Below are 14,073 nucleotides of genomic sequence, written 5' to 3'. Positions count from 1 at the left end.
CTGTTGTCTGAAATCAAGTTTCTTTCTCTAATGATAACTGTACTTAATTACAGATTGCATTGTACCTGGAGAATGGGACAAACTAGTAGCATACTAGTAGCAAAGTGTATTAGGGATCGATTTCCTAAGACTCACAGTCAGATTGATAGGAATTTTGCACAAGCACACACCTCATGTTTCTCAGCTGAAGCAGGAAAAGGCCTGGACTGCAAGTGCTGCAGAGAGAATCAGGACGTTACTGGTCCTCTGTGCTCCTGAGATCCTCTCCTGTCCAGCACCAGTGTTATGTCTTATTCATTGCTCGCTCAATCCCACTGCAACCCAGCTGGCCTTCTGATGTGAAGTCACTGTAACCAGAGCAAAATTGAGAGACACTCTCTTAGGTTGCTAGAGTAAAGATACCTGGTTAATATTACCTGTGAATTGCTGGACTTAGAGATGAGTATGACTTAGAGATGACTGTATGACTCCCCTTCCTCAATGGCTATGTCCCATCTTCCTTCCCTGCTGTTCCTTCTGATTTCTCCTTGCTTCCTGCAGGCAGCCACCTTGTCCCATAACAGGATTTGCCTTGGGAATATCCCAGACTGCACCAAAGCTGGTCGGCTTGTCTTTCTCAACAATATCTCAAAGAGCAAGGCAGTGGTGTTTACCTGGCAGATAAACTCCACTAAAGAAATGGTGAGTCCTCTTTGATCTACAGCCTTCCTGCCCATCTCTGTTGTGCCATGAAAGGACCTTACAGCTCCATTTTCAACAAGACACTCAGTTCTAGGGAATTGGCTTTCTGCTAGGTCATGAAAGGAAAAGTGAAGGCAAGGGTTAGGACAGGGGGAACAACAGGAATTCAGAAGGGAAATCTAAAGACTTTGGTGAGGTTATATGAAGCTGGAACTACAGAATGTGATAACAAACATCAGGACTCTGTCTGCCAGCAAAGGCTGTGTTTGTTCTTAGAATATATCAACTGTATCTCTCTCAAGCCACATACCTCTGAGGAGAGGTGTGTTCCCTGAGAAGAGAAAGCACACAGGAAGGTCCCAGGACAGTGAAATAGCTCCTCTGGGTTTTTTTTCTTTTTTAATTTAATTTTGTTCTCCTCCTCCTGCCCTTCCCCCAGGTGTTGGAGATTGCTCCAGAGTCAGGGGTTGTGCAGCCTGGAGAGAGTATCCCTTGCTTCATCACACTGCAACCTACAAGAAATCCCTACTTCTGCAGAATAAATCTGGTGTGTGAGGTGAGACCCAAGAGGTACCTGTGTATTACCATGACCTGGGCATGTTATTGTGGTTCCCAAATGGCTGACCCCAGCAGTCAGCTGCCTGCTGCTTCCAGCTGAAGGAATCCTTCTTTGATACACACTTGTCACTCCTGAAGACACCTAGCTTCACCCTTCCTGATGCTTTAAGCATCTTTCTGTCTGCGTGGTTCACTAGATGAAGTGTAATTGTGCAATGTATGGCTTTGTGAGGGGAGCCCAGTTGCTAGAAGTGATGGTTTGAATGGGAGTGGCTTTCAGTGAATGCCAAAGACTTGATATCTGTAAAAAATGAGTCTCACTGCTTTAATATTATTGAGGACACAGACCAACAGTAGTGTCCCCCTCAACACTTCCCAGGTTTTCTTTGGCAAGAGAGTATATCTTCTCTGTATGAGACTTAAAATACCACTTTTTTTTCCTCTTCCTGTCACTGGAATATATGGAAAGCAAGTGGGTTTCTTCCTGGGACCTCCTGAAGGGGAGAAACAGGCATGGACTTGAGCCATGGACTGTTATTTGCAACTCTTTTCTAGCCCTGCTGCCTTCAGTTATAGTTTGTTTCACAGGTGTACATCCAGGAGTCCCTGGTTCAGTATGAGAGGGACCTGCACGAGTGGGAAAAGGAGAAGGAACGGCAGGCTGTGGAATTCACCATCACAGAGAAGGACCTTGAGACTAAGAAGAAGCTAACCTCCCCTTCAGTGGTAAGTGCTCTCAAAACCTTGCACCAGCTTAGCTTGGCTCAAGAAACAGCAGCCAGTGTTGATGAGGAACATTCTTTAGGAAAACCTAGGCAGCTGTTAAGAGGACATGAGACTCTGATCTGCTAAAGACCTCAAAGCTGATCTGTGGGTAGAGGAAAATGAAATCTTGTTTTCTAGCCAAGAATCATCTTACAAACTCTGAAATTTCTAGTGACCATATGAAATTTGGAAGTGCATGAGAAGCCTTTGGAAAAACAAAGCCAGTGGCTCTGGAAACCGGTGGTTGGGTTTTGACATGAATAAACACTGGAGAGAAATGTGTAACTAGCAGTAAGAATGTGGTCTGAGTGAATAATAGAGGATGAGATCATTGACTCTCAGCTGGCACAAAGTTTAAAAAAATCCTGAGATCTTGTTCTGCCCTGTATCTTCCTCATGTGGTAATTCTTCTTCCCTTTTTTAAATTTAATATTTTATTTTATTTTTCAGAGGTTATCAAATTCTACTGAAACAGAAAATCTTTCTAAATCCTCAGCTGGGATCAGGAAATACAAAGTAAGTCAAGCCTGTCTCACTTGTGGTAGAATCAAACTGACTGCTTTAGAAAATAGGCATATGTTGGATATCACAGTGTGGGAGTCTGGACAGAGAGCACAGCAGGATTTGTAGCTTCAAGGCTTTGGGAAACAGACTGTTTGGAGGAGGCAGAAGAATCACACTGTCTGGCTGTGTTCTCTGGCCAGTAACTTTCCAGCTGAGGTGAATAGGAACTGAGATTGGCATCAAACGTGCACCCATGACTGGAGAAAGGGGGAAAGGTTTCAAATAAGCAGAAAAAATGCACACAGACAGGGCAATTGGTACCTGAACTGGTTTCATTTTGGGGCCACAATGGAATGTGTGCCACAGCAGAAAGCAGCAGGACCCTGGCAGAACGTGGTGCAGACTTTGCCCTCACCTCAAGAAGAGCTGTGCTGTGTTCCTCAGGAGAAGCTGCAGATAGGAACTGCCTTGGTTTAAATACACAGAAAGCATTAAAGCTCAATTTGCCTGGTTCATCAGTTTCCACTCAAGTGCACAACTGTATGCACTGCTTTAGGACAGCTTTTCCAGCAGCGGTGGGAAGGTGTGAAACAAGGCCCCAGTGAGTGCTCTGCAGAGCTGCCTGGGCCCAAAAGAAGAGCCAGCAGTGCCTATAGTCATCAGCAGGATGTGCTGTAGGAATGACAGGGCTCAAAGCTAACCCAAGATGTGGAAAGATTTAGGGGAGCTGAGAGGAGGCTGGGCCTGAGAGGACTGAGGCAACGAGGAGATGGAGCTTGTTATCTCAGGGATGTCACCTCAGTGAGGTAGCTGTAGCAGTGCTCCTGAGACCCCATGAGGGCTTTTGCATGCCTTGTACTGTTCTGTGTGAAGGAATCAGCTCAGGGCAACTCTAGCTTGGACTGTTTTCCCTGTGCTCTTTGGTGTGATCAGTGATGCAGGTCAAAGCATTCACTGGACGAGCATAAGGATGGCTGCAGAAAGGTAAAAACCGGTGTCATTTAGTCCTCTAGGGTTTTAACCTCTAGTGATAATTTGGAGCCTGCTGTGTCTGTGTAAGGAGCAGTGCAGTCCCCTGTCCTCATTCCTGGAGGCAGGACAGCCATGTCTCAAAGATCATTGAAGTCTTGCGATGCCTGAGGACTTCTCCACATCTCTGTGGTGTCTTTCTGGCCCAGGCATCCTGGCTACTGCTCTAAGAAACTTCTCCCAGTCTGACTTCTGGTAACGCAACCCCAAGTTGGCCCATGTAGCGTGGCTGGAGTAAGTTCCTGGTTTCCCTTCAGGTTTGGGGAAGGACAGTTTCCCCAGCATTCCATCCATGTATGTCACTTCTCCTGCAGCACCCCCGGTGTGCTTGCAAGAGCTTCCACAGTGATGGATTGGAGAACAACTGCCCCAAGTACCTTAGGGAGACCCTGAACCCCTGTTGACACTTCGGGCTGGCACACTGGTCAGTGAGAAGGGAACAGACCTGGCTTCCACTGTGGCTGCTCGTGCCTGTTATCAGTACTGCAGTGCTAAGATCATTTTGACACCCAGGATCTGATGGCTCTGGTTGCTGGGCTTTCAGTTCTCATGCCTGTGCTCAAACCTACACCAGCCTACTTGTGGCCAAAGGCCCAGCTATATGCCTGCCATTTCTTTCTCTCCAACAGACGTTACCCCCTATTAAAAGCTACCCTGCACCCAGTCAGCCACCTGGACACATTGAGAGGGGGCTGCCATTGGACAAAGACACCAGCCAGGTGTGGGTCAAACCAGAGCCTCCCACGCCCTTGTCCTTACACCTTGATGTGTCAGCCAGGTCCTACGCTATTGAGGACTTTCTCAGCAACTTTGCCTTGGATTTTCGCAGATACTTCTTGTCACGGTAAGAGGGCTTTTTGGATTGGCAGCTTCATCTGAGCCAGGGCTGCCCGTGCTCTGATATGCACTGAACTTGGTGCTCTTCTCTGCTCCTCTCCAGTGCCTCAGTGTTAAGTAAGAGGTGTCTTGCTTTCCCCAGCATTAGCTGACATGACCTGTTTCTCTCCCCACCTCAACTGTAAGAGCTCAGTGTTCCTCTTTTATGACAGTGTCCCTGCTTCTGTCAGAAATATGACAGCTCCCACCGCTCCCCTGCTTGCCTGCACTGCTTTCCTGACATGCTGCTGCAGTGCTAGGAGGGTGCTGGTCTTTGAGGGTTTGGTTCTGTAGTGCTGTCACTGATGGAACAACTCCTCCTTTCTCAGCCCTTTCAGCACCCAGCCCTCAGACAGCAAATTGATGGATGGTAGTGGGCACAGAAACAGGACAGACGTGGAGAGCAAACGGCTGTCCTTGGCTGCTGCTTCTAAACAAGAGCTGCAGATAGTGACTGACATACTCACAGGTGTCATCAGGTGAGTGTCCCTTCACCCTCACCTGGTTTGGAGCCCCTGTCCTCCAGAGAATGATTGCAGCATGGTCAGCCCTCTGCTAATCCTGGAGGAATCTGTGCACTCTTGTTGCCAGAATGGGGGATCCATTAAAAAAAAAGCTGTCTTGCTAAAAGCTGTCTTGGGGACTATGAGCTCGAATCCTGGAGTGACAGCCAAGGCAGGGGCTTCCTTCCCAGCCAGGGGCTGAGCCCATCTTTCCAGAGTTCCTAGGAACCAGGGAACTCTACCTACTGTGATCTTGGAAATAGGCTGCATTAGGGTCGGTTTGTGAGCTGCACAAATGTAAAGAACCAGCACGGGGGAAACAGAGATAGTTTCACTGGCTCAAGCCCTCTTACTGCTTCCCTTATGCCCAGAAAGCAAGAAGGTACAGACTAAACACTGACATCAGTCAGTGATTTCCTCTCATTTGTGGTGTCTTGTTATAATCCTCTGGGTCATACAGATAGCCAATTTGCTGAAACTTATCCTTTATTTTCCTCTTCCTAGAAGTCTCTTGGAGGACGGCCGCTTCCAGAGGTCAGTGAGAAAAATCCAAGATGAGCCTATTCCATATTTCTCCCAATTCCAGTCTGCACAATCAGCAGAGCTCCAGGACAGTAGACAGGGGTCCACGATCCCCTCCAGTGTCTCTGCTTCAACAGATCTTGACCTTGAGAAGGATGGAGAGAGGAAAAAAAAGAGTGAGGAAGCCTCTTCCAGTGATTTGCTGGAGTCTTGCAAGACTTTTCACTATCAGCAGTTGCGGGTAAAGGAGATAATTAGTAGGTGAGGAAGAGCTCACACGTAAAAGCCAAGAGCTGCACAGTCAAGAGAGACATGGCAGCACACTGCCTGGCCAGAAATCCATTTCTCCTTCAGCCCTGCAGCATTTCTCCTGGTGTGTTATGTGTTGTCTGGGAGGAAATCGATGCTAGCCCACCTAGCCACCCTCTCCCAAATGTGGTTTGTGGGGAGAGATGGTTTACTGTGTCTGGGTTGAGTTGTGGGCAGTGCCAGGATGCTGCTAGTGAATGATGTCTACTTTACTCTCAGGCAGTCTAGGCCATGTTAGACATCAGGGTGCAGTATGTGCTTACCTTACCTTTTATTTTCACTGCAGTATTCCACCACCTTGCATTTGCTGTGGCTGCTCCCTTGTACACTGCTACAAGCTACAAGCATTATTCACTAATAGCAGCTACAGCACAGCTTGGAGGGAGAAACCAGTAAAACTATAGTCACCCAGCTTTGTCTAAGGTCAGGGCTTGACACCAACTGGTGACAGTTCTAGGACAAGGCTCAGCCACCCATTGTTCAAGTCTTTGGTTCATTGGTCTCAGCATGTGCTCCCCTGCTGTGCCTGATGATTCCTGGCAGGAGTCACGGCAAGCACCCTGCCTTATCTGCTTTCTGATAGTTGTCCTCTGCTGTACTTCTGTCCTTCTAGGCAGCCAGCTGTTGCGAACCTTGTGGAGCTGGTGCTGGAAAACACGCTGCAGAATATCATGATCGAAGCCAGTCGTGGGGAGGTGGTGCTGACAGCCCAGCCCAGGGTCATTGCTTTACCCCCCATCGCCTCCCAAAGGTAGCAGAGTGTATCTGTGCTCTGGTGGGGGACAGGACCTGTCCTTAACATGTCAGGCTGAAACGCAGCCCATTTTCTAGACCACGTGGGTTAGCCGAATCCCTGCCTATCAATGACAAGGTTGCCTGTGTAAAACAAAGAATCCACTCCCAAAGTGTCTGCCCCCTCTTGGCTTGTCCTGAGCCACACAGCAGAGGTGGTAACAGTACAGCCTTTCTGTGGACCTGAGACCCTCATATAACTCTAGGGAAGGGCCCTATGGCTGAGTGGTTGGCCTGAGGCACTGGAGAACCCACAATGATGGTCCTTTGGGAAAAGGGGTCAAGGAGCAGGCAGCACAGCCTCTGACAGCAGAAAGAGAGCAAAGCTTTCATAGTCCAAGGGGGTGTGGGATCTAGTTAGGTTGAGGGAATGGCCACTGGTGGGAAAAGTAGATTTGCACCTGAGTGAAAAGCATAAGGGTTTGCCCTAGCTCGGGCAGAAGTGCAGAGAGATGGGATTGAGGGTTAATGGAAGAGGGTTGTTGGATGTAGATAGAATCTCCAGAGCTGCCATCTCTTCTTCAGAATCACACGCCTGGCACCCCCGCCCTCCAGAGTGTAGCTGCTGGGTACTGTGCTGCTTAAGCTCCTCAAGCACATCAGCTCTCTCCATTCTTCATCCCTGTGATGTCCAGAGCAACTCGGACCCTCCCACACCATGACCTTAGCTCAGCATGCTGGCTTTCTCTGAGGAGGTATGTCCTGATTATGTTCTCAGCACCGATTTGAGTCCTCTGACAGCTCCACGGCAGAGTTCATGAGATCTCTCCTTTCTCTGGTTGGCTACGTCATCGGAGAAGAACCCTGACCTACAGGGAGCACATGGACAGCCACTATGACAATTCCCACTGTCCTCAGTCTGCGCTGGCTGAGAGGAGTGGAATCTGCTTTGGAATGTAGCTGAAGAAGGACTGACATCTGGGCAATGAGGTGGTGACATCAGCAGGATGCAGGTACTGAATCCTGCTCCCCTCCTTGCTCCAGTGGCTGCTCCAGACTGCAGGTTCTGAGGGGGCAGCTGCAGCACAATCAGTACACGAGGCAACCCAATAAAAGCAACTTGACCTTCAGACACTGACGCCGTGTGTAACGTACGTAATTCATGTGTCTGGGTTTGTGAGCCCTGGACAAGGTCTTCCCTTTCCAAACTGCAAGGCTGTCACCTAGGGAAGGGAATCCTCTGAGCCTTGGCTTGGCCTGGGGAGTCCGTCAGGCCGCAAGAGGTGTCACAATGAAGGAGCATGTTTGTCACAGCCGGGAGGTGGCAGCGTGAGTTGTGAGAAATCCCAGTGGCCAGCACAGAGCAGGCTGGTGCTGGGTTCCAGCTGCTGCTCCCAGGCAGGAGCTGCAGGATGGCTGTGCCAGACAGTGGGCTGCATTTGCAGCATATCCTCTGTTCTGCCGTAGCACTATGGACTCTGCAGCATGGGGCTCATGCAGTCACCCAGCTCTGGTGAGGGTGCAGCTTGATGTCCCCCTCCAAACCCTCATGTCTTGTTTCCCAGTGCCAGGACCCAGCCAAGACCAGAGCTGCATCTTCTTCCCATGCATCCTAAGAGAAGACTGTGCAAAAGGCACTGTGGAGGGCTTTTGCCCTGCTCAGCAGAGGGCAGTTGCCTGCTGTACCTGGGGTACTGTGGCTCACCCAGCTTCACCCCAGCACTCCTCTCCGTGCAGGAGCCCTGCGTGCGTAACTGTTACTGAGCCCCAGGGCCGAGCTGTTCCTGTTGTCAGAGATACAGCAGAGGCACTGCCAGCTCCTGCACTCTGCCTGAGTGCCTTGGGCCTTCACATGGGTCCTGGATCCTTGTCATGAGAAGTGCAAACCCTCTCCTCCCTTCCCAATATTCTGTGTGCCAGGTATCCTACATCACAGCAGTCTTTCTGTATTCCTCTGGGCTTTGGCTATTGCTGAACAGGTAATGCAGAACCACTTCCTTCCTCCACAGCTCAAGGCAGCAGCAGGGCCTGGCTGTTCAGTCCACTTGGACTGATTCTTCTTGGTCCAGGCTCTTTGCTAGGATTTGCTCGCTGCAGGTGCTCTGCTGTCCTGCAACAAAGTTCCCAAATGAATAGCAAAGGCAGGGGCAGAAACCTCACTGTTGCCCTAAAGCAGGTTGAATCCAGCTACCCAAGGGCAGCATGGAGCAGTGAAGACAGGGTCAGTCAGTTTGTCCATCCTCACACCTGCTGTGTGATCTAATGCTCTTTAGGCTGCATCACTGCAGCTGCATCATTACATCCACTACCTGGAGGAGTTGACATGAGAAATGCTGTGTGTTAGTCAGGTGTAACACCCAAAAACAAATGGAGAGAGCCCGAGTGCCATCCAATGTGCAGGGAATTTTTTTATGCCATTAAAACTCCTGTTCTCCCCACTTTCCTATGCTCCCAGCCTGGACCTGGAGAAAACAGAAGGGACACTGTACTTGCCTGTTGGAGCACTACTAGAGGGAAATTCACATGTTTGATAAGCATCGCTCTAGTAGGAGAGATCTTGAAGACAATGCTTTAAACAGGTGAGTCAGGGGAACAGATTTGAGAGCTATTTACAACTGTGAGAGAGAAAATTTTCTTCTCTCAGCTCTTTTTAGTGGCTTTGAGATGGTGGTGTGCCACCTCTGTTGTAGGTCTTCTCTGGTGCCTGTCAACCAGAACCACTCTGAGTGCACTAAGCAAAGAGAGTAGCAGCTGTCACACACTTTTCTTCTTTTATCCTCATCCTAAAATATAAATACACCAAGGCAGCTTCTTTCCCAGGCTGGGGAAATTCCCAGTTCCTCTTCTCAGGCTGGGAACTAGACCCTGACCCTGGTTTTGGAAAACACTTCAACGTGTGACTGAGCCACATCACTGTCCTGATAGCAAAGAGAGACAGCAGCACTCCAGATAGTGCTGGGGGTGAGCTCTGCGTAGTGTGGATGTTCTCACCCAGGGGCTTCTCTCTCACTTGGATCTTTGGGGCAATGGGGAGGTGAGGGGAGGGCAGAGATGTGCAGAGCTGGCAGGGAGGAACTTTCTCTTAGCACGAGGTTTTGTTGGTAGCCGCTGCCAAGGGCTATGAACTTGGGGGACTATAGACTCACAGCCCAGCTCAGCACCCAAAAGAGGGAGAAGTCCTGTTTCTGCTAATGACATTTGGGTCTCGGGCAGAAGGAAGTTTGAGCTTGTTGTACTGTCTCCCAGGACTGGATTTGGCCGCTGCCCAACGGAGCTGCGTTTCTAATGCACATCTCTCCAACAGAAATACTGTGGGTACAGGTCCTGCTTCTTCCCACTGGTGTTTGGGCAGTGAAATGGATGATGTTCCCAGGGGACTGGGGTTGGTAGCCAGGCCAGGCTCCCGGCAGGTATACAGCCAGCACGCCTATGGCTGAGCATGAGCTTGGCAAGCTAATGGGACTCCCCCTCTCCTTGTGCGAATTACCGGGAGCACTCAGTCATCAGGCAGTTAATGCACCACACAACAGGCGCTTTCTTCTTGGCTGCTGCTGCTGCTGGCTCCCAGGGAGGGCTGAAATGGCCTTGGGGCAGGTGGGCAACAGAAGCTATCCTGAATCCCATTAAAACATTTAACACCTGCTGAATCGTGCCATTGTGTGGGAGATAAAGGGAAGGGAACAAAGCTGCTCTCGGGCTTCCCTGACAGGGTGTCTGCTAGGCTTGGCTGTCCCATTGCAGCTGTGGAGCCTGAGTCTCCTGCGAAGCCCCACTTGGCGGGTCTCTGTCAGTGTGGGGAAGGCAGCAGTGTTAGGGGACAAGGAATCAGCCATTCCCTGGTCGGAATCATCCCCTTCTCTCTCTGTACAGTGCATGAGGTAGGAACCTGGAAAAGTCCTGCCCTGACCAGCTTGCAGTGTCTGAAGAGCATAAGTGTGAGGGTGATCCTTCCATAACCCTTGGCAAAGCTGGACAGATCCTTCACCCCTGGCCTCCTGTCTCCGAGGTACTGGGCTTTGCTGGCTCAGCTGTGTCACTTTGGTGTTTGGGATTGGGAGCCATGTTCAGGCCAGGCCAGGGCCCCATGCTGACTCCTGATGGACACAAGAGGTGCGCTGATGTGAGCTAGTCAGTCCTCATGGGACAGTGAGGCAGAACAAGCCCTTGGCTGCTGCAAGAGGAGGCTGAGGCTGCCTTTCCAAGGCCAGCCCTACTAAGAGCTCAGTCCCAGTGCTGCCCACCTGCCTAAGAGGGAAGGGCACAAACTGGTAAATGCTGCCCCAGAGATGCCAGAACAGGTGCAAGATGTTCCCCAGGGTAGCAGTGCAGTGCAGGGCTCTCTGCGAGCTCAAGGGACCTGCTTTTCTCGTGTTTTCTGTAAAGCAGCCCTGCAAGGGCAGTATTTGCTGCTATTTAGTGAATGGTGGGGCCCTGCCCTTGCAGGAGAGAGGCTGGGGTGAAAGAGCATTTCTGACACAGCATATAGGCTTGGAGATGTTTGCTGGCACTGCAGCAGCTCTGGTGGTATTTGGGGTTTTTTGATTCTCCAGAAAGAGGGGGCAGCCTATGCCAGGAGCTGCAGCTCCGCTGTGCTGGTGCGTGCTGGCAGGGAGGGGTGGGAGTCCTGTCCAGCACCCTTCCCATACCAGGAAAGGAGAAATATTTAAGTCCCAGCATCACAGCCTGTACAGCATCAAAAGGAGGGGGAACATCACACTTCTTCACTGCACCACAACCCAGAGTATTGGTGGTATTGCATTTCCTTTGCTGCCAAACTATTGAAAAGGAGCAGGATGAGCAAGGGCAGCAGGTTGGCATCACTCCAGCCAGGCCTGGGGGACCCCCGCCTGCAGAGGCAGCAGCAGGCAGGAGGGATGGAGCCTGCCTTCCAAAATCCTGAGTGTGAGAGGGTCAAGTCTCCAAGGAAGAAGAATTGGGTGGCAGTGGCTGCTAAGGATCTGCCACTATGCTCTTACATTTGGGAATCCATTTACTGCAACCTGCAAGTACACTCCAGCTCTGGAGGGAGCAATGGTGATGGTTTCTAAAGCACACCCAGGACAAACTCCTGCAGGTGTACACCGTGGGGGTTAAAGCAGCGTTAGCCCCTTCCCCACCCACAAACACACCCATCTACACAAACAAACACGCCACTGCACTCGCACAAAGGAGCTTCTCCTGCCACCACTGCTGCACTTCATGCTCTGTTATCCAAGGAGTTGTGGGTGCCAGAGTAACTGGGAGAGAGAGCCCAGCTCCTGCTGACGCTGGCTGAGATCAGCACAGGGCTGCCAGGGCTGAGCAGCGTGGCTGGGCGATGTAGGAGTGGGTCTAAACTTCTCCTGGCTTCCACAAGCTCTGCTCCCAGAGCCAGCACAGGGACGTATGCACTGGTTCACCTGCTGGGCAGTGACACAGCTGGGACACAAGGGTGCTGTGACTCTGGGATGCAGTGACCCACAGGGAAGCGTGTGCACATGGAGTGAAACACATCCTGTTCTTGCTGCTGCATTAGGACAGCTGGCTCCTGGCCAGTGTGGCCATGCAGGGAACACTCCCAAAGAGAGTTCTCCCAAAGTTTTGTTGAGCTGTCCTTTGCTGCCTAGTTCAGAAGTCTGTGGATTGCTCTAAATGATGTGTGAGTATTGTGCTGGTGTGCCATGGGGTTTTTCAGCATGAGTGGGGGGATTGGGGTAAGAACAAGGAAGACTTTTCTATCACTGGCACTCAGACTGCTTGGGGTAGGCACTAGATTTGCTTTTCTGCCCTGAGACTTCACAACTCCCTGCCTTTTCAGCAGCCCAAAACTGCAAGAAAGCCACTGTCATTCTAGAGCTGCCCAGGTAGGGTATCCTCACACCTGCTTCCCCTGGCCCCCTGCTCTCCTCTCATCTCTGCTGCAAAGTGAGCCAGGCAGGTGGGTGGAAAAGTGACAGCTGGTGTTGTTCCAGTGCAGGTTAATGAATGTCTCCTCCTCTCCCCCCCACCTCCTCCTCTCCACCACCCCAGCACCCAGGCTCCTGGCTCCTATCAGCCCATCAGGCTCCCATTAACAAAGGCAGCCCTGGAGAGTTTGCATAGAGACCTGCTCTGCCTCTAATCTAGGTGGGCTAATCGCCTCCCTTGCCCAGCCTGCCTTCCCTGGGTCAATATTTGCTCTGAGCAAACACAGAGCTGTGACAGGTGTGCTGGGGAGAAGGCTCGCCGCCGCCAGCCCAGCCCTCTTGCCTGTCTCTGCTCAGTCACATCTCTCCGGCCCCCCGATCACCGGCCAGCCAGCGCTATTTTTATCGGGACTATAAAAGCCCCATCCAGCCAGCGTCACCCTCATTTTCTGCTTGTGAGCCAGCGGGGGAAGGCGAAGCCGCTCACCTGACAGCTGCCAGCGTGTCACCGGAGCCAGGTGAGCTGCTAGAGCCCAGCACGCCTTGGCTGGGATCCTGCCTGCCTGGCTGGGAACAGGGTACTGGGCATGGAGAACATCCTGGGGGCTTTCCCAAGAAAAGTACTGGGAGTCCGGTCACGCACCCGAACTCCCGCGAAGGAAGGGGACGGGCTCAGGGGACCCCGTCCAGCCTGTCCCTGCTCCTGAACTCTTCTCTCTCCTCAGTATTTTCTAATTCTTTCTGTTCCCCTCCCCTCCTCCATTTACTTTCTTCTTTTCTTCCTTCCTTCCTTTCTTCCCTGTTCTCCACCCTGCCATGCCAGTTAACCTGCCCCTGCTCTGTTTGGCTTTCCCAGGCAGCAGGTGTCAAGCATCCGCTTTCCAGACTTTACCCCCAGAGGAGCTGGTTTGGAGCAGCATGTGCAGCAAAGGACACCCAGCCTGGAAGGACCCAGCTCGGGAGGAAGGGGCTGCTGACAGCCCAAGGCAGAGCACCCCTCCAGCCCACACTGTGCAAAGTCGGAGCATCTCTGCACTTGCCTGGCGTCGAGCCCCACGTGCAATACCTGACCTGAACGTTTTGTTCGTTCGGCTCGCGTTAGGCAGGTCCAGCCCATCTGCAGGCGCATGGCTGGCGCTCGCCCCTTCACCACCGCAGCCCGCTGCAGCGCGGCCGTGCCCCTGCAGCCACGGAGGAGGCACACGCCTGCTCGCGACTGCTGCGGGCCAGACAGCATCCCGTCTGTGTGTGGAGCAAAGGGCACCCGGGACGGGCACCACACGCAATCTCACCCAAACACACGCAGCAGGGAACAGCCACTGCACGCAGATGAAGCAATCCACACATAGTGTGCACGAATGCCGTGACTTCCACGTGGCACTGTGGGACGTGGGACCTAGGTGACAGTGGGACACACGGCCTTTCTGGCACTCAGCTTTGTAGGCTGTGACGTGCAGAGCCCATGTCTATGTGCCCACGGCACGACAGGCACATGTAATGCACTAGGTACAGGCATCCTGCCCGTGTGGCTGATTGCTGTTTGGAGCAGCCTGCTGGGGAAGGGCAGCCTGGCCCTGGCAGCGCTGCAGAGCCACGGCAGGCACAGAGAGCCCTGGCATGGTGCTGGCCCAGGGTGGAGTTTGGCAGGCTCTGCCAAGCACCCAGGTAGGTCTCAATGGTCTGCTGGCACCAAGGGAGCTTTAGCTGCT

At 51.9% G+C, this 14,073-nt stretch overlaps 1 protein-coding gene across 6 annotated transcripts in view; it reads left to right on the top strand.

Annotated features, from left to right (window-relative positions):
• CFAP65 (cilia and flagella associated protein 65) overlaps positions 1 to 7,938 on the top strand; it is a 32,551-nt gene extending 24,613 nt beyond the window's left edge. For 3 of the 6 annotated variants that reach the window (XM_038143160.1, XM_038143158.1, XM_038143159.1), the window contains exons 25-33: positions 541 to 681; positions 1,121 to 1,237; positions 1,828 to 1,965; positions 2,455 to 2,520; positions 4,167 to 4,381; positions 4,743 to 4,892; positions 5,421 to 5,699; positions 6,361 to 6,498; positions 7,065 to 7,938. In XM_038143160.1, the coding sequence (XP_037999088.1) occupies positions 541 to 681; positions 1,121 to 1,237; positions 1,828 to 1,965; positions 2,455 to 2,520; positions 4,167 to 4,381; positions 4,743 to 4,892; positions 5,421 to 5,699; positions 6,361 to 6,498; positions 7,065 to 7,101 (1,281 nt within the window). In that variant the 3' untranslated portion in view covers positions 7,102 to 7,938. Of the gene's footprint in view, positions 1 to 540; positions 682 to 1,120; positions 1,238 to 1,827; positions 1,966 to 2,454; positions 2,521 to 4,166; positions 4,382 to 4,742; positions 4,893 to 5,420; positions 5,701 to 6,360; positions 6,499 to 7,064 lie in introns of those variants that run through there. The other 3 variants (XR_005257619.1, XM_038143161.1, XM_038143162.1) reach the window with 3 other exon arrangements.
• Positions 7,939 to 14,073: the final 6,135 nt, after the last annotated feature.

Source organism: Motacilla alba, chromosome 7 (assembly GCF_015832195.1).
Source record: "Motacilla alba alba isolate MOTALB_02 chromosome 7, Motacilla_alba_V1.0_pri, whole genome shotgun sequence".
Classification (NCBI taxonomy): Eukaryota; Metazoa; Chordata; class Aves; order Passeriformes; family Motacillidae; genus Motacilla; species Motacilla alba.
This window is presented reverse-complemented; position numbering and strand designations above follow the sequence as displayed.